The following is a 21,966-nucleotide window of genomic DNA, read 5'->3' on the forward strand; positions in this document are numbered from 1 at the left end:
GTCTATGGAGAGCGTTCCTGGTTTATATCACCTGCCTCTCAAGTCTTTATGCTGCTTATCAGCTCCTACTCCAGCAACCAGCATTGTCTTCTTAAGCATCTGTTCTGGGAAACAACAGACGTGGATGTGATGTGGAGAGAGAGGCGGTCTTAAGTAGTGGAAACAGCTTGACTTCGAATTTAAAATGTAGTCATTATTCACAGCAGTAAGCACTTTTTTGTTATTTTCAGTTAGCTTTGTTGTTTGGGTTTTGTTCTGTTTGTTTACTATCACTCTTTTTTCTGGAAAGGAATTTTTGAAGAAAGTGAGTTTAAAAACAAAAAATCAATTTTTATCAACAGGTGACTACTCATTTCACAGAGGACTTTGCCCTGAATTCTGTAGTTTCTCAGCTGATGGGACTCAGCAGTGCCCTCTCGGTAAGTAGCTGGGTCTCGCAGAGAGAGGGTGAAAGTGTGGGGAACACTCCCCCCATGGTTACATCCCTATCATACTACTTTAAGGTTTTAAAGGTTGTCTGGGCAGAGCCGTTTTCTTTTTCTGAGACAGGGTCTTACTATGTAGCCCAGGCTAGCCTTCAACTTATGATGATCCTCCTACTTCTGCTTCCTAGCTTCAGGCCTCTTGTAAGAGGCCATGGAGGCCTGAAAAGTTAGACTCCATGTCTGACTGACCAGTTGCAAAGGCATGGCCAGGCTTAGGCCTCTCTGTATTCTAACCTTCTTCCCCTACTGCCTGATTTCCTGAGTGTATTGGGGTGTTTCCTTGACAGCAATACTGTTTGTATCTGCTTAACGTAGATGAGGCAGAATTACTTCCACCGACAAAAAGCGCTGTCTTCTTGAGTGCCGCTCATCTCTTTGCCACATGTTACTCCAGTTTTTCTTGACAAGGGAAGAATTTGTCAATAATTGGTGGATAGAGAGGACCCTCACCTTGGTATTCCACAGTAGAAAATCTCAGGAGACAGTCTGCATTTTCCCCTAGACCACAACACATAGGAAATCTTGCAGAGTGCTTACAAGTTTGACCTTGTTCCTAGAGCAGGTATCCCTCCCTTGTTGAGGCTCAGCCTTGTCATCTGTCAGATCGGGTACAAATGCTGTTGTCAGCACTGGATGTGTGGTTCTGTGAGAGAAGTCTTCTGAACCAAGCAAAGAGGGAATGGCCATTTCTCTCTTACAACCCGCTGAGCCTCTGGATTGTACTTCACTCATTGCCTGTCTTACCCTGCTTATTTGTACCTCAGTCTTAAATGTCCCTTCCTCTTCCTTAGCAAGCCTCTCAGAGAGTGGTTCTCCACAGCCCTGAGTTTGAGGATGCTCTGTGTGCCCTGCTGGTGATGGCTGCCCCCCTGGCCCCTCATGTAACCTCAGAACTCTGGGCAGGTATGTAGAAGTATCCTTGTCTAACTAGTTACTACTACTTTCATTTGTCTAAGCCCACCAAATGTCTGTCAGAGTGCTCTTCATCCCTTAAGGGTTTAGCTGCTCGCTTGTGCTCTCTCTCTCTCTCTCTCTCTGTGTGTGTGTGTGTGTGTGTGTGTGTGTGTGTGTGTGTGTGTGTGCACACGCGCACATGTAAGCTCTTGTATGCATGTATGTGCCATATCTGTGTGTAGAGGTCAGAGGTCAACCTTTGGGTGTCAGTTCTCACCTTTCTCCCTTGTTTTGAGACAGGGTATTGACTACTGTGTAATCCAGGCTAGCTGGCCCAAGAACTACTAGAGATGCTCCTCCTGTCTCCACCTTCTGTCTCCCCATAGCAGCACTCATGAACTACAGATGCTTAGACTACTCTGTCCAACTTTTACATGGGTTTGAGCATCCAAACTCAGGTCATCAAGCTTGCCCGACGACCACTCTTACCCACTCACCCCTAACCTGTCTTCATTGTGAGCTCATGAGCCCCGTCCAGATTTTATCTGTTTTGGTAGCCAAATGTACATCAGGGTCTCCATCCCACCAGACCCTCCAATGGGTTTTGTTTGTTGTTAGAAACTTAGCCCAACTTTATACATGCTAAGTATATGCTCTGCCACTGAGCCACACCCCAGCTTCTGATGGTATATTCATGCAATGTGGATGTTGTTCTTTCAAAAACACTTGAGCAAATTCATTTCTCTGGGAAAGGTCAGCGTGAAGTGCCCCTGCTTCCTGCTCATTTTCTTGGAATTGCCAGGGTTGCTATAAGCAGTGTCAGCACAGACCCAGGGCCTCCTGGCATATGCCGTGGGATCAGCTAGCACAGGCAAGACAGGGGAAAGACAGCTCCATAATGCCACCAGAAGAGGATTGCCAGCCACAGAAACTGACCACCACTTCCAACCCCCTAGCCTTCACTGTGGGCCACCAGGGCAGCCTGGATCCTGTGCTCAGGGTGGGAGTGGAAAGGTTTGTTTTTGTCTTCTGCAGGAAGGTCAGCTCGCCAGAGGTGGGGATGAAAGGAGTTCAGCTGGCCCTGCATGATGGCCCTGGAGGGCAGACCTTTGTCACTAATCTCCTGCACTCAGACCAATCCCATTTTGTTGACCTTTCACCTTGTCTGTGTCTTGGCAGTTGCCATTTACATGTTGGTTATTTTCACTTAGAAGAGCAAAGTGGCAAAAACCTGCACATATGCAGGGTACTAAGCTCCACCCTCACAGCCAGGCTGCACCCACCATTCAGGGAAGCCTGGCTAGGGACCATACCTATAAATAAGCATCCTGATTACTCCGGAAAGTCTGGCCTTCCTTGTTTTTCTAAGTGGAATGTATAACAGCTTCTGTCCAGAACATTTTTATCCGAGATCCTTTCATCTCCTAGGCATCCTGTATGACTTCCATACGGAGGTTTTGGAAACCTTCCCAATACATCTGGGTCACAGGATAAGCCACTACCAGCTCAGCAAATAAAGACATGATTATCTGTTTTCTGTGACCTCCATTTCACTTTAGAGAAGGAAGAAGCCAGAATCGTTTCTGCATTTGCCAAAAGGCTATTAAGTTCATTGTGAAGTATAACAAACAGCTCAGTCCAGGACCGGCTGGGCACCAGGAAGAGGCTAGAACCAGCTTGGCACCAGGAGGAAGCCAGGCCTGCTACTCCTTGGGCCCTGAGGAGCCTTCACTTCCCTCCTGGTAACTGGCAATACCAGTTCACCCCGATATCAGATAGGAAAAAAGCTGCGATGAATGCATGCAGTCCCAGCACAAGGGTCAAGGCAGAGGCCAGAGAATGAAGTGCATCAGCACCACCCAGTGGCCTGTCCACACTCAGGCTTACCTCGGGTCTCTTAGCTTCAGTCTGTAAGAAGAAGCGGAGCTTGCAGTGGGCATAAATGAGCAATTACTAACTCATGGTTCAGTAAGACTGATCCTCTGTGTGTGTGTGCACATGCATTCACACTTGTGTGTTTTCATGGGTGTTTACAATCCTTGTGTCAGACCCAGGATAGTGTTCATGCTAACAAATATTTCTCACTGATCTATATCTCTGGATTTTTTTTTCTTCTAAGTAAAGGAAGCAGAATATGTCACATTTTGGCCCAAAGTTTCTACCTGCTTGCATACATGTACTTTGAATATCCGAAGCCAGTGGTCCCAAACCAATCCCAGTATAAAAATTATTTGAAGGAAAATCCACAAATCAATGGGACAAGGAAGCTTTATGCAACAACTAGGTTTATAAAGTTTACTTTGTGTTTTTGAAGCTAATTTTTTTACATTATAAGCAAAATAAATTACTAGTAAATTTGAAAGCTAAATAGTGGGAAAAATGAAACCTTTCAAAGAAACCAGAAGGCAATTATTGAACTGACTTCACAGCATGGGAAAACTCTATACTTAAATAGCTTTTCAAACTACAAAAGAGCTGTGAGTATAGAGCACTTGCTTAGCACACGCAAAGCCCCAAGTTCATCACCAGCACAACTGTAATGTACACATAAATAGTATATATAAAAGCAATAAATTTCTTATGAAAACCTATAAAACATTGCCTCTAGAAGAAAGGGAGGACCTTGAGGTACGTCCTAGTGGTAGAGCACACACTTGGCATGCTTGAGGCCCTGGTTTCCATTCCTGGTTCTAAATGGAAAGAAAAGCCTCAGCAGTCCAGGGAAGAAGACTGGAAAGGGTTAATAGCATGCCCCCTTCTGTGTCCCACCCTGAGCCAAAGCTCTGTCCATGAGTGGCATCCAGTGAGGCAAGACTATGTAGCAGGGTGGGAGTGCTCAGTTCCCAAGAAGGCTGAGAGCATCCTCCTCTCTAGTACACTCTATGTGAGAAGAGCTGGGGACAAGATTTTCAGACCACAGATACTCATGGCAGGAGACACTTGTGAGGACAGCCTGTACTTGGGGTCTGTTCTCAGAATGGCATTCCTTCTCCAGCAATGGGGGTAGCCCCAAGACATGGCAACCTTGCTTTTCCACTCATTTCAGACTCCCTTGTCCATTCATCCTCACATCCCTGCATGCTGTTCAAAGAAAGGCTGACTGAACCCTGGGATCACAGACCAGCTGTAGGAAGAGGTCAGCCCCTCCCTGTTCACCAGCACACCACGTGATCCTCAGGCCCTAAGCAGTCTTGATTTCTACCCCATTGATCAGCCATACAGTCATAAGAGTGTCAAATGGGAAAAAGTTTTAAAATTTACAAGAAATCTCTGATATTGGCACAAGAACCCAATGCAGAAGCCCACAAAACAGAAAGCACAAATACTACTCAGGGTGGCCAGTCCACAACATTATGGAAAAAGTCATTCATGGCGTCCCTTGCCTCCTCAAAAGGCCCTAAGCCAAGGGCAGAACCTTGCACCTTGTTCACAAATTGCCCCTGTGTGTTCAGAGTGGCCTGACCTTCTGTGCCTTGGTGTTGCAGGCCTGACACTGGTACCAAGCAAGCTCTGTGACCATTATGCCTGGGATGCTGGTGTGATGCTTCAGGCCTGGCCCACTGTGGACTCACAGTTCCTTCAGAAACCTGACATGGTGCAGATGGCTGTTCTGGTGAGTGCCACCCAGAAGGCCTGACTGTGATCTACAGACTATTGCTCTCCTACCAGTGACCCAACAACCCAGCCACCGGCCAGCCCTTCCTCCTTACCAAGCCCACAGCACAGAGGTCTATGTTCCCCTTTGTGCCTGCAGTGTATCCCAGAAGCATGTAAGCTTCAACTCTCAGGGCCTGGAGGGACTAGAAAGGGGAAACACCAGTCCCATCTGCCTTAATGGCTCCCAGGTCTTCCAGCTGCATTTGGGAGCATCGGGGTGGGCTTAGGGGGACACAGTGGGGACACACATAGAAGGTAACAGTAAAGAATCCCTCTGTTGTGCTGAGGAAATGGCTTGATGGTTAAGAGCACTGGATGTTCTTCCAGAGGATGTGAGTTTGGTGCCCAGCATCCACATGGTGGCTCACAGCCATCTGTAACTACAGTTCCCTGGGCTCCAACACCCTCTTCTAGATCCTCTGGCACCAAGCATGCATGTGGTGCACAAATATACATGCAGGCAGACTTTCCACTCACATGAAATAAAAAAAAATTATGTCAAACATATCTCACTAAAGCTACATAAACCTCTTTTCTTGGTAAACTGTACCATTTTCAATATATAAGAGAAAAATTGTAGGAGAAATTCAAGCATTTTGTTTGGTTTTGTTTTGCTTTTTTTTTTTTTTTTTTTTTTTTTTTTTTTTTTTTTTGAGACAAGGTTTCCCTGTGCCCTGGCTATCCCGGAAACTTGCTCTGTAGACCCAGCTGGTCTCAAACTCATGGAAATTCTCCTGCCTCTGCCTCCTGAGTGCTGGGATTAAAGCATGCACCACCATGCCCAGCCCAAAATTCAAATTTTAGTTTCATTTTGTTTTTAGGTTCTGGGGTTGAAAGTAGAGCCCAGTGCATTCTAGTCAAGTGGTGTCCTGCTGAGCTGCACTTCCAGTCCTCCTCTTACTTTTTACTTTTAGACCCGGTCTCAGTAAATTGCCCAAGCTGACCTTGAGCTTGACCTGTAACCTACACTAGCCCCTGGCTATCCTGTTGCCTCAGCCTCCAAGCTATTTGGAATTACAGACCTGTGCCAAGAGGCCCAGCAAGAATTGGGTTTGTTTGTTTGTTTGTTTTCCCCTTAAAACTTTTTATGTAAAAACTAGATCCCTGTTTGTTCCCTCTATGCAGTTTCCATTTGTTTAAATTGAGACAAAATATGATGGCCTGTCAATGGCTTATGTGGCAGAAGATGAAGAGGCCAGGATAGGTTTTTTTTCATCTGATCCTCTGGATGGCAGGAGGACTAGAAGTAGGTCATTTCATCCCAGTGTGATTTTCCTTGTCTTATTCTACAGGAATACCCCATTCTTAGTTAAGGAAACAAGCTCAAAGAAGTGACTTACCCATGTCCAGTCCTGACTCTAGGCCAGGCCTAGTGCTAGGTTCTGGGGCTACAGGTCAAACAAAAGCCGGGCACAGTGGTTTACTCTAATCTCAGCACTTGAGAATCTGAAGTAGGTAGACAGCGCTAAGTCTGATGCTAGCCAGGGCTATATGATAACACTTTGTCTCAACAAAAACAAAATTCCAGTGGAACAACAGGGTTCCTATCTTCATGGATCTTAAAGTCCAGAGAGACAGAAGAAAACAAAAGAAGGAAAAGAATAAACATGAACATATGTGCTGTGGAAAGTGCCAGCATTACATTCCACCCTGGAGGCTGAGAAGCAGTAAATCTCCTGAAGGCTAGCCAGCAAGCCTGGCCCCGCTGTACCTGTGCCAAACCTGGACCACAGGAAGCCCATGCTCAGAAAGAATGCTTAGCATGAGTCTGAGCACCCTCACAGCCTGCCTCCCTGTGGACTCCCCTCACTCTTTCTGTTCTTTCTCTCCTCAGATCAACAACAAGGCCTGTGGCAAGATCCCTGTACCCCAGTATGTTGCCCAGGACCAGGACAAAGTCCATGAACTTGTTCTCCAGAGCGAGCTAGGCATGAAGCTGCTGCAGGGGAGAAGCATCAGGAAGGCCTTCCTCTCCCCCAGGACTGCCCTCATCAACTTCTTGGTGCAGGAGTGACCAGGGCTTCCAGGACCCTCCTTCTCTGTCCAGATCAAGGGAAGGAGTGTTAACGTGGAAAAAAAGGCAAATGTCAGGGACATTGGCCTTTGTGCCAGGACCAACTGGAGTCAGCAGGAGGCTTGTGTGCTGAAGTCTGGACCTAGATGAGAATGTATGGTGCGCAAAGAGGAACTAGGGGAGAAGATTCATTCAGTTGTCCCATACCCCTCCACTCCCACTCAGGGTATGAAGCTACCAGAGATGCTGCCGGGTTGGGACAAGAAGTAGAAAAGGAGCAGGCAAGGCTAACAAGCAGCCAGGAGCTTTTGCACCAACAATGGTGCTGTCTCTGTACTTCTCAGGAGTCATGCAGACTACGGAGCCACTTAGGCTTGGGATCTGCACAATAGTCAGGCGTACAGATGGTGGTAGCTGGGCTTTTGGCTTACAGGACAGATAAAACTGTTCAACTGTGGAACTAAGCATGAACACCAGCATCTCTACAAATTGTTCTGCATATGTCTCCAGCACCTTTCAACTGTGTCACACAGGTCTCTTCCACTCCAGCAGGGAGGCCTGTTCTGAGTTTAATGTATGCTCTGGGATAGGGCAGACTGCATCATAGCCACAGTTTCAACATGCAGAGTGTGCTCTGTGGTGAGTGGAACCTTGTTCTAAGTTGTTGATCCTCACCAGAGCCCCATCATAGCCCCCTGAGGGGTTTGAACCCCAGGTGGCTCACATGGGCCCCTAGATAGTGACACCACTGTCATCCATTTGGCTCCCCAGAGTGTCACTAGCAAAAGCAAGTTCATCAGAGAAGAACAGAACTGTTGCTTCCTGGGTGTCACCTCCTGTGTGAGAGACAGATAAATCATAGCAGGTGTGTACCCAGACTACCAGTAAATGAGGAAAAGCTGACTTTATGTGGGTCATCAGTAAAATGCTATTACAGACATGGCCTGAGCAAGGGTTTAATACTAAGTTGTGGAAGAACTGAGAAGAAATTAGACATCTCAGGATGGCTGAAGCTCTGTATCTGTAATTTGAAATCACCCAAAAGTGGCTGTAATGTCGTCTGCCTTCAGATGCCTTTAAATGTCATAAACATATCACTGTAAATGTAACTTTTATTCTCCTGAAGTGATTGTCCTCTCAGAGGCTCACTGCCTCAGTCTGCTAACCTAGGCCTAGTCTGAAATCTTCTAGCCTCCATACAATTTAGGCCTAAAATATTTTTAGCCTCTGAGACCCTTTCTTGTTCTTTCTGAGCTCTGGCTGACTGATTCAATCCAGCTGTTGTGGCTCAAACTCCTCCCCAAACTGACTGATTCAATCTGGCTTCTCTCTCTGCCTCTCCTGAATCACTCTGCTTGACCTCAAACTAACTCTAAGCAATCTGTTCTAGTCTTCTGGCTCCTTCTCATTCTCTGTTGTTGATTTTTTTTTTCTGTTTTCACCTATATCTAGCTTGTGTCTCCAGTGTCTTTTATCATCACAGGCCCTGGCTCTGTGCTACCTCCCTAGAATACCTGTGGTTCATCACCTTCAGCTCACACTCCATTCAGACAATGCTCACTTAGGCCTACAAGCAAGGGAGAGGCTTAAGTACAAGGTCTTTAAGCTTGATACTGTGCCTGGTCTCAATGCCTAGAAATTCCAACTTAATTGTCACTATCATAAAGGATTTTAAAATTTTTTACAAGTGAGAACCTAGCATGTCCAGGTCCTAGGTTCCATCTCCAACCTGAGAAAAGCAAGGCAACTTTACCAAAGAAACTAATTACATACTTGTATTCCCAATATGTGAGAAGCTGAGGCAGGAGGATCGTGAGTTTAAAGCCATCCTTGGTTACATGAGACTCTGTCTCAAAGAAGAACTACCAGGGATCCTAATGGACAACAAAGGTTGAAAACCATTGAATTAATAAATGTTGTGAACCATAATTTCTACCCAGTCCTTTCTCCTTCATTTTCATCTCATCTGGGATAAGTTTAGCCCAGTACCATGAGGAAGTAGAATTGGAAGAGATTAGGACTAGAAGGGAAGGCAGGGCTACAACTCTAGAGAGGTGATTTAAGAGGATCCTCAAGACACAAATGACAGTCCCATGACACACAGGAAGCACATAAGGGTTAAAGTGAGGGGTTTTTGTTTTTGTTTGTTTTTCTGTTTTGTGTTTTCCTAGAATAAGCTTAGTGGCCTTGATGTCCTTTAGTTGGGTGTCATTTGTCCTAAACAGTGGGCCAGTAAAGTTTGTAGGCTGCTGGGATGACACAATGGGTATTGGAGAACATTCTTTCCAAGAGGATGAAACTTAGAAAAACAAGCTCATTGGTACTTCCTAGGAAGCAGTAGATATGGTAGAACATTTGGACAGAAAATTGCTCCCTGTGGAGTACATGGGGTGGGGTGTGATCTGAGTCAGAAACTCATTATCTTGGTTAGTTTCCATCAAAACCCTAGAGGGTAGGGATTATTCTCATGAATATGAAGAAACTCAGGCTCAGTAATTTGCTTAGTTTTCAAAGTTAATTCAAGGAAGAGGCCGGTGTAAACTCTCATTTGGCTTCTCTTAATGCTGCCCTGCTGGGTCACAGGCCTTCACTGAAATGCCCATCTTGATTGATATGACAGCACGATGAGATAGTAGCCTTTCCAGCAGTCTGGAAACTGCTGAACTCCCTCATGAGGAACGAGTCAGTCTGGGAAACACAACAGTAGTGCCTGCTCTGCTGGACAGATGGAGCCCGGGGCTTGGTTCTACAGGGCCTGGTAAAAGGTTGTTGCTAGCTCCTGGGAGAGTCAAGCTCCAAGAGGATGGAGGTTATTTGTGTTGGGGAAGTAGATGAAGAGAATTTGTGAGCAAGAAAAATTATGCCCAATGTGAATCTTGCCAGAGTGGGCATATGCCAAAGAAAATGAAACGGACTCCAAGAACAAAACACTAAATGAGGCAGTAGACTGCCCAGGAATTCCTCCTCCCAGCTAGAGTACACTCCTTCAGAGAACAGGTCATTACAAATATAAGCAGTGGAAGAAAAGGCAGCCAACTAAAGACAGTTTTTACAATTGTGACATGGAAATTTTCTCATAACTAGAAGCAAGATACCCTAGACAATGTGACCCTAACCTTTTGAGTCAGCCTTGCTCTACAGCCCAAGTTGTCCTGAAACGGATAGATCTTCCTGCTTCATCCTCCTGAGTACTGGAATTTCAGATAAGCATCACCATATTTTTAAACTTTTATTCATGTGTATGTGTGTCTGTGCGCCAACTTGTCTGTATGTATACCAGAACCCAGAAGAGGATGTTGGATTCCCTGGAACTAGAGTTACAGGTGGTTGTGAGCCTTCCTATATGGGTGTGGGGAACTGAACCGAAGTCCTCTGTAAGAGCAGCAAGTTCTTTTTAACTACTGAGCTATCTCTCCACCCCTACAAATCACTTGATGAGGGTCTTTCTGTTTACAATTTTGCATTTTCTCTTCTTTTTCCTTTTTTTTTTTTTTTTTTTTTTTTTTTTGGAGGGGGAGCATGTAGTATTTCAATAATAGAGAAGATATAAATATATGTAAAGTTGGCTCAATGTGGTGGTGCATGCCTAAAATCCCAGCATTGGGAAGCCTAGGCAGAAAGATGGCTGAAGCCTCCTGGGATACTAAATGAATGAAGAAAACAAGTATGGTGTGACAATGATACACATGAATTAAGAGCCTGGCCCTCGTATTTATCTTCTGTGTCAGGGTGTCCTGCTCTCTGGGAATATGGGTACAGTTAAGGAATATTTCTTCCTTTGTGTGAAACGGAATCCAGAGAGTCACAGCAACACTTGAAGTCAGCATTGGTCTAGGTACTAGGTCTGAATAGAAAGGGGGGCTTCTTCTAGGCTAGCCTTGTGATCTTAAAGAAGGTGCTCATGTGTCCGTAGTGAGCAAGGCCCTCCTGCCTCCAGCCCTCCCCTAGCCATCAAGACTGTAGATAACTCAGCCTGTGACAAGACCTGTTCCCATAGGTTTTGACTGGCTTGAGACCACAGCAGTATAGTGAGCTCTCCTGAAATCCCCACTCCACAAATATCCCACTATGGAACCTTTTGCAGAATCCTTGGGCTGCTTTGGGAGCTCGAGTGGAAGGACTGAAAAGTGGGAATCAGTCACACCCTGCATAGCTCATGGGAAGGTGGAGGGGAGCCCAGGGAGAAGAGCAAGCAGAACAACAGCTACTTGCTTCGTGGGAGGCCCATATCCAGGCTGATGAGTTCAAAAAATGGAATCTGAGATGACCAGCAGTGAACAAGTAGGGATGACCCTGTAAGGCAGCAGAGGCCAGGCCGGGCCTGAGACAAAGGCCTCAGATCCAAGTCTGACTTCCCAGAGTTGACCCCTCACCCTGGCCAACATCCTTGGAGAAGAAAAATAGGTACATGAGTAATGAGGCCCTGAGGGAGGAGGCCAGGCCTGCTGGAACTCAGCACCTATGACTTACTTCCCTGACCCACACACCCCGAACCTAAATTCCAGTTTTTGTTTAGCTTCTGGAAGAACACAGCTAAGCCAGTAGGCTCTTAGTGTGGAGATGCTGTGGACTGTGAACCCTGCTGGCAGCAGCAGCAGCAATGTTTTCTGTAGTGGTGCCAGGTTGGTCTTCATCACATAGCCTTGCTTAAGACCATACAGAGGAGAAGGCAGAGCCATAGTTCCAACTTGCTCCACTACTTTATAGAGCTAGCCTGCACCCTCAGGGTTTCCCAAGGCAGACCTGATGTCTAGGTTCTCTCATGTTCCCAAGCTACCCTAGGAACTGCTGAGTGGACGTTTCTGAACCTATGACTAAGAAAGTTGGTTACTCTTGATAAACAACCTAGCTTGGTACACATGAACCTGAGACTCACCAGTCTGAGGAATCATTACTCCTGGCAGACAAATCGGTTTCCCCTGAGAACTGTCACCAGGACTCACACATCAGGAAGTAACCCTGGCTTGACTGCACATACTGAGAAAAGTTTGTGGAAGGGGAAGCTGAAGAGGTGGACCTAGGACATCCTTTCCACAGACATTGAAGAGACTATCTGGGATTCCTTAGGCATGGCCTGCTCTGGAATTAGGAGATTGGATCCTAAGAGAGGAATCTCCTTTCATGGGCGTATTGAGACACAGGGGTTGGGATGAGAAGTGTTGGTGGCACTGCACTGGAAAGAGGAGGCAGGCTACATCGCACAAGGTTACTCCTCAAGAGTAAGGACAAGTTCTTTCCACTAGAGGGGTTTTGTCAAGTGGCATTGGGCAGAATTCCCCACCATACTAAAGATCACAAACAAGCTGATCTAAACACTGGGAGCTTAAGTATCACCAGCGTTCCCTTCGTTAGTAACCAACCGAGATGTCAGTCAATATTGTTTCCAGGAAATAGTTTCCTTTAAGTACAAGCATCTAGACATCAGCTCTTGGCATCTAGACAGTGGTTACTTCATTAGTTCTTGCGACTCCATAGCTACACTAATCTAGCAGTCTGCTTGTGCCTCCTTTGTCAGTCAGTTATCCTCAGGCTTAAAAAATTGGTATCTGGGATGGAGAGATGGCTCAGCAGTTAAGAGCACCTACTGCTCTTCCCGAGGTCTTGAGTTCATTTCCCAGCAACCACATGGTGGCTCACAACCATCTGTAATGAGATTCAATGCCCTCTTCTGATGTGTCTGAAGATAGAGACAGTATAGTCACGACATAAAACAAATAAATCATTTTTTTAAAATATTGGTATCTGCGGGCTAGAGAACTGCTTTGGTGGTTTAAAAAGCTTGCCGCTCTTGCAGTGAACCTGTGTTTGATTCCTAGCACTCATGTCAAGTGACACAACTACCTGTGACTTCAGCTCCAGGGATCTAGTTTGTGGCCCCTGAGGACACCTGTACTCATCACCTCATGCAAGTGCGTGCACATACATACATACATACATACATACATACAGCATTGGTATCAATGCTTAATTCCACTGTCTCACACAGCAAGTACCATTCCTGACAACCTAACTCTCTGGAGGAGCGAATGGGGTGAGGGGCTCTGCTCCATAAATCCCACCATGCTGGCGGGTGTGAAATCCTGGCTTTTGAGGTTGCTGAAGATATTGGAGTGGCCTACCAAGAAGTGGGAAGGTGGAAAGCCAGAGGAGATTGGGAACTAGATTTCAAATTACACATAGTCCTCTTGCCTACTTCCTCTTGGCAAGAGTTGAGTCATAAGAGGTCAGTCAGTTTGAATGGAGCCAGGCAGCTGCTCCCAGAAACAGTGCTGCCCTAGAGAGGGAGACTTCATCCCTGAGCTGAAAAGGCGGTCCTCAGCCCCGTAGGAGAGGAGGGCCCTAGTTCTGCCACGTGACCATTCTTAATTGTCTGCTTGTTTATCAATGTCTTTAGTTATCTTGTAAGTATCTAAAGGCTCTGCTGACACTGCTTAACAAACACCTCCTGAGTGACAGTCATGTACCTTCTAAATCTGTGAGAGCGGCTGACTGTGGTCTGAAATAGCTGTACAATCAGAGTCCTTTGCTGTCTGCCAAACTGGGCTACCAGCCCTTTGTTCTGGCTTAGATCCCATTCCCTATCCCACAGTGATGTGCAATATAGACGTTCTTTGTGCTGATCTTGGCACCAAGGGTTAGCTCTTTGATCCCCAATCCTCCCTGTCTTCCACGAGACCCACATACTGGTTTATGTAGATAATAATTCAGAGTGCAAGGACTTTTGAAAGTTATGGAGATGCCCTGCAGGAAAACTAGGGGCTCTTTCAGATTTCTATTTCTGAAGGAGCATGACTGTTCATATAAGGTAGAAATGGGTCACTCTTTTGAGTGCCTTTATGTGTTCTGGTTCTCATTGCATGCGAATGCATATGTGTGCCATACCACACTCATATATACATGCAGCACCACCTATACATTGCATATACCAAATCACATCTGAACATACCATATACATCTAATTATACATTCATGCCTCACATATAAACACACAGCCCTACACACACACACACACACACACACACACACACACACACATATACATACATCCATACATCACTCTCCTTATATAGCACACACCACAGACACACATCACTTATATGACACACAGCAACAGACCTGCTTTAGGAGAAGGTATATAGTGATTGGTTTTGTTTCTCAAAAAAATGTGCTTCACACCATATTCCTGGTGCGTGGGGGACAGCTAACTTGAGAACTAATAAAGCCCCAGCTGTGAGGTAAGTGTCCAGTCTAGGGCCTGAGGGATGACTGAACAGATTGCTTCTCCTCTCCTCGTGTAGTCAGACAGAACAGTACTCCTGCCGTTGTATAGAGGTCCTTCTATCATTTGACAGTGGCTGGACCTGACTCTCATCATCATGGCTCAGGTCCTGAATGTCTAAAAGTGAATTGTGACTCATATTATTAAAAGTCACAGCCTTGGATACAGAATTAAAGTGCTAATGAGACCTGTAATGCATGAAGTTGTTTGTCCAATGACATACACAAATACAGCATACAAGGAGAAGCCCACACTAGGCAGATATCTCTATTACATGAGAACCCTAACTCTGTTCAGTAGGACTATCTGAGCTACTAAGCTGCTCCAGCCAGTTCCTCCCTGGAAATGTCTCTGTTTCTGTTACGGTTGAGTCACTGCATAATCCTTTATCTTGTTACAAAAGATCTTGGAACCCCAAGAGGTGTACAGTCGAACCCCTACCTGCCTTGGTTCTTCCTTGTCTCTAGCATGCTCCAGGTTTAAATGTCACCCCACAGAGTTTTTCCTCAACTGTTTGCACCTCAGCCATGCCTTGTCTCTCCTGCCTGCTTGTCCCTGAGAAGTGTATCCTTTCTTCCTTGATGCAGCCAGAGTGACGTTTGTCCTCTCAGCAGTTTAATTAGCTCCTGCTTCTGTTATCTGGAGCAGCAGTGATCTGCCTTGCTGTGGTGGCAGATACAGCCCTCAGGAGGTGCTGGATAAAAGCTTGAAAGTGAAATGCTGTCCTGTTCTCAGTTCTGCCTTCTGGGGCTCTGAATACTCATACTGAGGCTGGTAGGAGCGGACCTAAAACACTGCCGGAGCCATCTGACTCCTGTACTGGGATTTTGTATTCCTTGTTTGTTTGTTTGTTTTTTAAGCTTGCCTTGAAAAAGTCCCACAAATTTGGTGATTTAAACAGTAAACAACCACCCTTTGATACTGCTAGAGGCCATGAGTCCAAGCCAGGGTGTAGTGAGCTCCGGCAGGCAGGGTTTTCTGGCCAGCTGTTGTCCTTCTCTGCTTGAAACTTCACCCTTCCAGTTCCTGAGCATCACTTCATACACAAGTGAGAAAGGATGCCTTTGCTCTGAGGTAAGCTAGACCTCAACCCACACTGCATAGCAGATTGACCTTTTAACATTTACAGAGCTGGCAGGACAGCATGTGGCTAAACACCAAAACAGAAAAACAAGACCATCCGGGAGCTGCTAGGATCAACACAGCCAATCAAGACCACCAGCTAGCCTCTGCTTCGTCACAGTGATATTCCACGTCTGCCTCACAAGTATTGCCTGTTCTCATCATGTACATATCTGACTCCACAACACATCCAGAAAACTGGATAAAACAGAAAAAGGAAGTGAAACCTTCTCTAGGTAACTCAGACCCACTCCTGGAATTCCTTGTCTTTTTCATGCTTGAACTCATAAACAATTCTTCTTTGCCAGGTGAACTATCCAAAATCCTTGGGGAGGTGACCTTCTCTTGAAAAGTGTGCACTTTTTTGTGAGTGGGTATTTTTGTCCTGTAATAAGATTCCTCCATTTGTCTTAATTCTGAATCCTTTCTCAGCTGTGACAACTTCTTTCCCTCCCTCCTCTCCTCTCCCCTCCCCTCCCCTCCCCTCCCCTCCCCTCCCCTCCCCTCCCCTCCCCTCCCCTCCCCTCCCCTCCCCTCCTCTCCTCTCCCCTCCCCTCCCCTCCCCTCCCCTCCTCTCCTCTCCTCTCCTCTCCTCTCCTCTCCTCTCCTCTCCTCTCCTCTCCTCTCCTCTCCTCTCCTCTCCTCTCCTCTCCTCTCCTCTCCTCCTTCTCTCTTCTCTTCTCTTCTCTTTCCTCTCTCTCTAAGACAGAGTCTTACTTCATCTCCTTCTGACCTCCATTTCTCATCCTGCTGCTTCCACCTTCTAAGTGCTGGGATTAAGTAAAATCCACCATGTTTGGCTCACCTTCTGTAGTTCTTTTTATTTTTGAGATAGGGTCTCTATAGCCTTGGTTATTCTGGAACTCGTTGTGTAGGACTTCCATAATTCTTTGTGTAAGGGTTTTTGCCTGTGTCACGGAAGTCTAAAGAGAGCATTGGATCCCCTGAAACTTGATTTATGGATGGTTGTGAGTCACTACGAGGATGCTGGGAATTTAACCCAGGTCCTCTGTAAGAGCAACCAGTGTTCTTAACTTCTGAGTCATGTCTCCAACTCTCTTTCATAGCTTTTAACTGGAATGTTCTCTAAGAAAAGTTAGGTCAGAAGCCAGGTGTGGTGGGCCATACCTTTTATCTGAGTTCTCAGGAGAAGCTCTATGAGTTCAAGGCTAGCCTGGTCAACATTTTGAGTTCCAGGCCAGCCTGTGAGCCTTGGGCTGCTGTTTCAGGAATCCTAGGTCAAAGTCGCTGTGGGTAGCAGGCATCTTGTAGCTCTCTACAGGGGCCAGCTGTAGCATGCCCTGGCTGGGAGCACCCAGGGATCTGACTCACCACAGCTCTAGTGATAGGTCTGTAATAATGTATAAGGGACTATAAAGAATTAAAATTTCACTGGGTGTGGTGGTGGCACATATTTTTAATCCCAGCACTTGGGAGAAAGAGGCAGGCAGATCTCTGAGTTTGATGCCAGCCTTGTATACAAAATGAGTTCCAGGGCAGCCACGGCTACACAGAGAAGCCCTGTCTCAGAAAGCCAAAAATAGAAAGGAAGAGAGAGAGAGAGAGAGAGAGAGAGAGAGAGAGAGAGAGAGAGAGAGAGGAAGGAAGGAAGGAAGGAAGGAAGGAAGGAAGGAAGGAAGGAAGGAAGATAGATAGATAGATAGATAGATAGATAGATAGATAGATAGATAGATAGATTTCTTCAGGAACTTCTATGCTGTGTGCTGGTGGTGAAAAAGCCTTTAGCCCTGGAGCTACTGAAGAGAAGTCTGTCTCCTGGGAGACCATGAAGTCTTATTTCACTGCTGGCTTTTGTCCTTTTCCATATCTTGTAACATTTCTAAGGGCAAAGCATAAAGAAGCCAGGAATTCTTCCTTCCCCTATTTTGGCCTAAACTAAATAAGTCCATTCCTGTTACTAATTCCTGTCCCCCAGGTCTCTGGAAAAGCTGCTAGCAGCAGACCTCAGGTTCTCGTTACAGGTCCAAAGACAACAGCCAGGCATCCAGGGTTTATCCCAGAGTGGGACCAGGGTCTACAGAGGGCCAAGAGCTCTGTCAGTTCTGGCCCTACCCAACTTAAGTCATGTCAGTGTTCAATTAGGTGCAGCCACGAGAAGGAGGCAGCCAGTGCTGTCAGGCCTTTCTATCAACTGCCGCGAAGGTCACGCAGGACAGATGACCCCATAGCTCAGGGAGGAGCCATGAGGCACTCAGATCAAGGAGAGTTGGGTAGTCTTCCAGAAAATCAAGTCTTTTCAACACAATCTGGAGGCAATTGTGTGTGTTGGGGGTAGGACTTCCATAGCTACACAGCCAGTCAGAATGGATTCACTACTTCTAGGCTATGGACTTTAGGCAAGCACGTTTTCTCTCCAACACATGTTTCCTTATCAAAGAAGCAAGCCATGGGGCTTCTGGCTGAGCTGGTTGAAGGATTACAGTAGGTGCCAGTGGCCTGTCAACAGTTAAGATCCATTATTCTTGACATCCATGACTGGGTGATATGAGGGAATACAAGGAAAACTATGTGTTCATAAAAAGTCTGAGTTCTTTCTGCTGCATTGTGGAGTTGCTGAGAACACAGTGTGTCTCTGCCAATGGCGGGATTGTGTTCCCATCAAAGCACCCCCTCCCCCTGTATGGAAAGTATCAGAAGTAAAAAATTTATTTACTACCCCAATAAATCCATTCTAAAGTCAAAAATCATAAAGCTGTTGAAGTAATGGGCTGTCTGTTCCTTATATGGTAGGTGTCTATCCCATAGCTTGGCTTGTACAGGTTATTGGTACTGTAATGAAACACCATGACCAAAAGCAGGAGAAGGAAGGGCTTATTTGGCTTATACTTCAATATCATATTCCATCATTGAAGGATGTCAAAACAGGAATGCAAACAGCACAGGAACCCGGAGGCAGGAACTGATGAAGAGGTCTTGGATGGGTGCTGTTTACTGGCTTACCCAGAAAGGCTTGCTCAGCCTGCTTTATTATAGAACCTACTCCCACCAGCCCAGGAATAGCACTACCAACAGTATCCCCATTGATCACTAATTAAGAAAATGCCAATTGTGTCTTGAAAAATAAAGACAAAAGAAAAGAAGAGAGAGAGAGAGAGAGAGAGAGAAGAGAGAGAGAGAGAGAGAGAGAGAGAGAGAGAGAGAGAGAGAGAGAGAGAGAGAGAGAGAGAGAGAGAGAGAGAGAGAGAAAGAGAAAGAGAGAGAGAGAAAGGGAAAGAAAGGAGGGAAAGAAGAGAAAAAGAAAATTCCCTATAGCTGGATCTTATGGAGACATTTTCTCAATTGAGGGTCCCTCCTTTCAGATGACTTTAGCTTATGTCAAGTTGACATAAAACTCACCAGGACACAGTGAGACCTCATTGTAAATCATCCCCCCATGTCTGTGAGGAGGAAATTATTGAATGATTCCTGAATCAACTAAGAAGAGAAATATCAGCTGCCCATAGAACAATTTGAGATTTCTGAAATTATTGCTCAATTCAAAAAGCCAGAAGCAGTGAACTTATAAACCTCTTTGTTTTAAAAACAGGATGAGCAGGGTGATGGTGGCATATGTTCTTAATACCAGGACTCTGGGAGACAGAGGCAGAGGGAGCTCTGAGTTTGAGGCCAGCCTGGTCTACAGAGTGAATTCCAGGACAGCCAGGGCTACACAGAGAAACAAAAGCAAACAAAAAAAGATGACCATGTCTCCACATACTTTGGGAAGGTGATTATGCCTGGTTCTGCAGAGGACACTGTTGGCTGTGGCTTGGGGTAGAAAGGACGTCTTTGCTACTGTGTGCTCATTTGTACCTTATGAAGTTGAGGTCATTCTGGTGTATTATTATTATGTGTATTTATGTGTGCATGTGGGTATGGAGGCCAGAGTTCAACCTTATGAGCCATCTACCTAGCTTTTTTAGACAGTCTTCCATTGGTCTAGAGCTCACCAAATAGGCAGGCTTTCTGGCCATAGCCTCAGGGATCTACTGCTTCATAGTTGGGATCACAAGTATGCCTGGCATTTTACATGGGCTTGGGAGTGCAAACTCAGGTCCTCATGATGAGTCAACTCCCCAGCTGTAGTGAGTGTTATTTTAAAAAGAGGAAAAGTAAGTTTGAGACTGAGGCTAACCCAGAGCCAGCTCACTGTGTCTCTTTCAATACCTGCTGTTGCTCTTTGGGAGAGCTGATGGATGGTAAGCATTTTCAGCCCTGTGAACATGTGATCAGTCACATGGCTCCAGCTACTGTGTGCTGCAGTAGACAGTAGTAGGCAGGACTAAGTAGGAGTAGAGTTTTGCTGGCCTGGCATAGGCCACACACACACAGAGAAAGTAAGGTCATAGTCCCAAATTCTGGGTCTGACCTGGCAGTATTCCAGGTCAGAAAATGATGAAACAAAGGTTCATTACAGGCAGCAGGAAAGGGCCTCAAGGCAGCTGCTTTTCTCCATTCATGGGACTATTCCTTGGGGAGGCTTGGGGCCAGAGAAGTCTGAGGTTCAGGAAGGAGATTTGGAGCAGCCAGCACTTCCTGGCCTGCTCTGGGCATCAGTGGGATGGAAAGAACTCAAAGGAACCTTGGTGGCTAATTCTTCATCCATCTCTTCAGCTGAAATATAAAGATTCTATTCAGAGCTCTCCCTGAAGTGGAACATAGTTTGGGACACACACAGCATTGTGCACAGGGACATTTCCTATAGCCAAGCAAAAGTCATAGAAAGGTCCTTTCAGTTCACTGCAACGTAAGCAGGACTCTATTCAAGACAGAGGATCTTTGCCTCTGTCTTGAATATAGTGACGAGCCTGGAGGCCACTGAATTGAGTTTTCATAGGATCCTGAGTCTATATATAATTCTTTATACAAGCCTATATTAAAAAACATACAGCCGGACATGGTGGTCACGCCTTTAATCCCAGCACTTGGGAGGCAGAGGCAGGTGGATTTCTGAGTTCGAGGCCAGCCTGGTCTACAGAGTGAGTTCCAGGACAGCCAGGGAGATACAGAGAAACCCTGTCTAGAAAAAAACAAAACAAACAAACAAACAAACAAAACAAAACAAACAAACAAACAAAAAACAAAACAAACAAACAAACAAAAAAACAAAACAAAAACCCAAAACCACACATGTCTTCATGTAAACCTTTTTTTTTCCAGTTCAGGGCTCAAACCAAGAGTTACACATGCCAGGCAAGGCCTCTTCCACTGAACTACACCCTAAGCCTTCCTACATTTTTGAGACAGGGTCTCACTCTAGCCCAAACTGACCTAGAACTCACTATTCAGCTCAGTCTAGCCTTGAACTCTTACAGATTGTTCTGCCCAGCCTTCCAAGTGCTGAAATTTACATGCCTGGTTTGTAAACAGATATTCTTAAATATATTTTATATTAAAATGCACACACGCTGGGCGTGGTGGTGCTCGCCTTTAATCCCAGCACTCGGGAGGCAGAGGCAGGTGGATTTCTGAGTTCGAGGCCAGCCTGGTCTACAGAGTGAGTTCCAGGACAGCCAGGGAGATACAGAGAAACCCTGTCTAGAAAAAAACAAAACAAACAAACAAACAAAAAACAAAACAAAACAAACAAACAAACAAAAAACAAAACAAACAAACAAACAAAAAAACAAAACAAAAACCCAAAACCACACATGTCTTCATGTAAACCTTTTTTTTTCCAGTTCAGGGCTCAAACCAAGAGTTACACATGCCAGGCAAGGCCTCTTCCACTGAACTACACCCTAAGCCTTCCTACATTTTTGAGACAGGGTCTCACTCTAGCCCAAACTGACCTAGAACTCACTATTCAGCTCAGTCTAGCCTTGAACTCTTACAGATTGTTCTGCCCAGCCTTCCAAGTGCTGAAATTTACATGCCTGGTTTGTAAACAGATATTCTTAAATATATTTTATATTAAAATGCACACACGCTGGGCGTGGTGGTGCTCGCCTTTAATCCCAGCACTCGGGAGGCAGAGGCAGGTGGATTTCTGAGTTCAAGGCCAGCCTGGCCTACAAAGTGAGTTCTAGGACAGCCAGGGCAATAAAGAGAAACCCTGTCTCGAAAAACCAAAAAAAAAAAAAAAAAGCACACATATGCACACATACCTGTATGAGAACACACTGTTCACACTGTTTCATATCCTTTCTTTTTTTGTGTGGTTGCTTTTGTTTTGTGAGACAAAGGTTCATGTGGCCCAGGTAGGACTCAAACATTCTTATTAGGACATGACCTTCAACTCCTGATCTTCCTGCTTCTACCTCCCAGGTTCTAGCATTACAGGCACAGACCACCACATCTGGCTGAAGTAATACTCCTGACTAAGCCATGCATCATTAACATTCATGAAATATGCTTTGGATCAAATATTTGGTTACAAGATAATCAGTTAAACTTTACGGAAGGATTGCAGAGACACACGTGATTACAAAGACAATAGTATGACTTTTATTTTGTTCGCTTGTTTCTGTAAGTTTGAGTAACCTATTAAGGTTTTCTACCTGTAGGTGACAAAA

At 45.5% G+C, this 21,966-nt stretch overlaps 1 protein-coding gene across 2 annotated transcripts in view; it reads left to right on the top strand.

Moving 5' to 3' along the window:
* Lars2 (leucyl-tRNA synthetase 2, mitochondrial) overlaps positions 1-8,979 on the top strand; it is a 93,695-nt gene extending 84,716 nt beyond the window's left edge. For both annotated transcript variants that reach the window (XM_021171924.3, XM_085828222.1), the window contains 4 exons: positions 342-419; positions 1,277-1,388; positions 4,865-4,992; positions 6,871-8,979. In XM_021171924.3, the coding sequence (XP_021027583.1) occupies positions 342-419; positions 1,277-1,388; positions 4,865-4,992; positions 6,871-7,050 (498 nt within the window). In that variant the 3' untranslated portion in view covers positions 7,051-8,979. The remainder of the gene's footprint in view (positions 1-341; positions 420-1,276; positions 1,389-4,864; positions 4,993-6,870) is intronic.
* Positions 8,980-21,966: the final 12,987 nt, after the last annotated feature.

This window comes from Mus caroli, unplaced genomic scaffold, assembly GCF_978045245.1.
Source record: "Mus caroli unplaced genomic scaffold, Mus_caroli_1 scaffold_11, whole genome shotgun sequence".
Classification (NCBI taxonomy): Eukaryota; Metazoa; Chordata; class Mammalia; order Rodentia; family Muridae; genus Mus; species Mus caroli.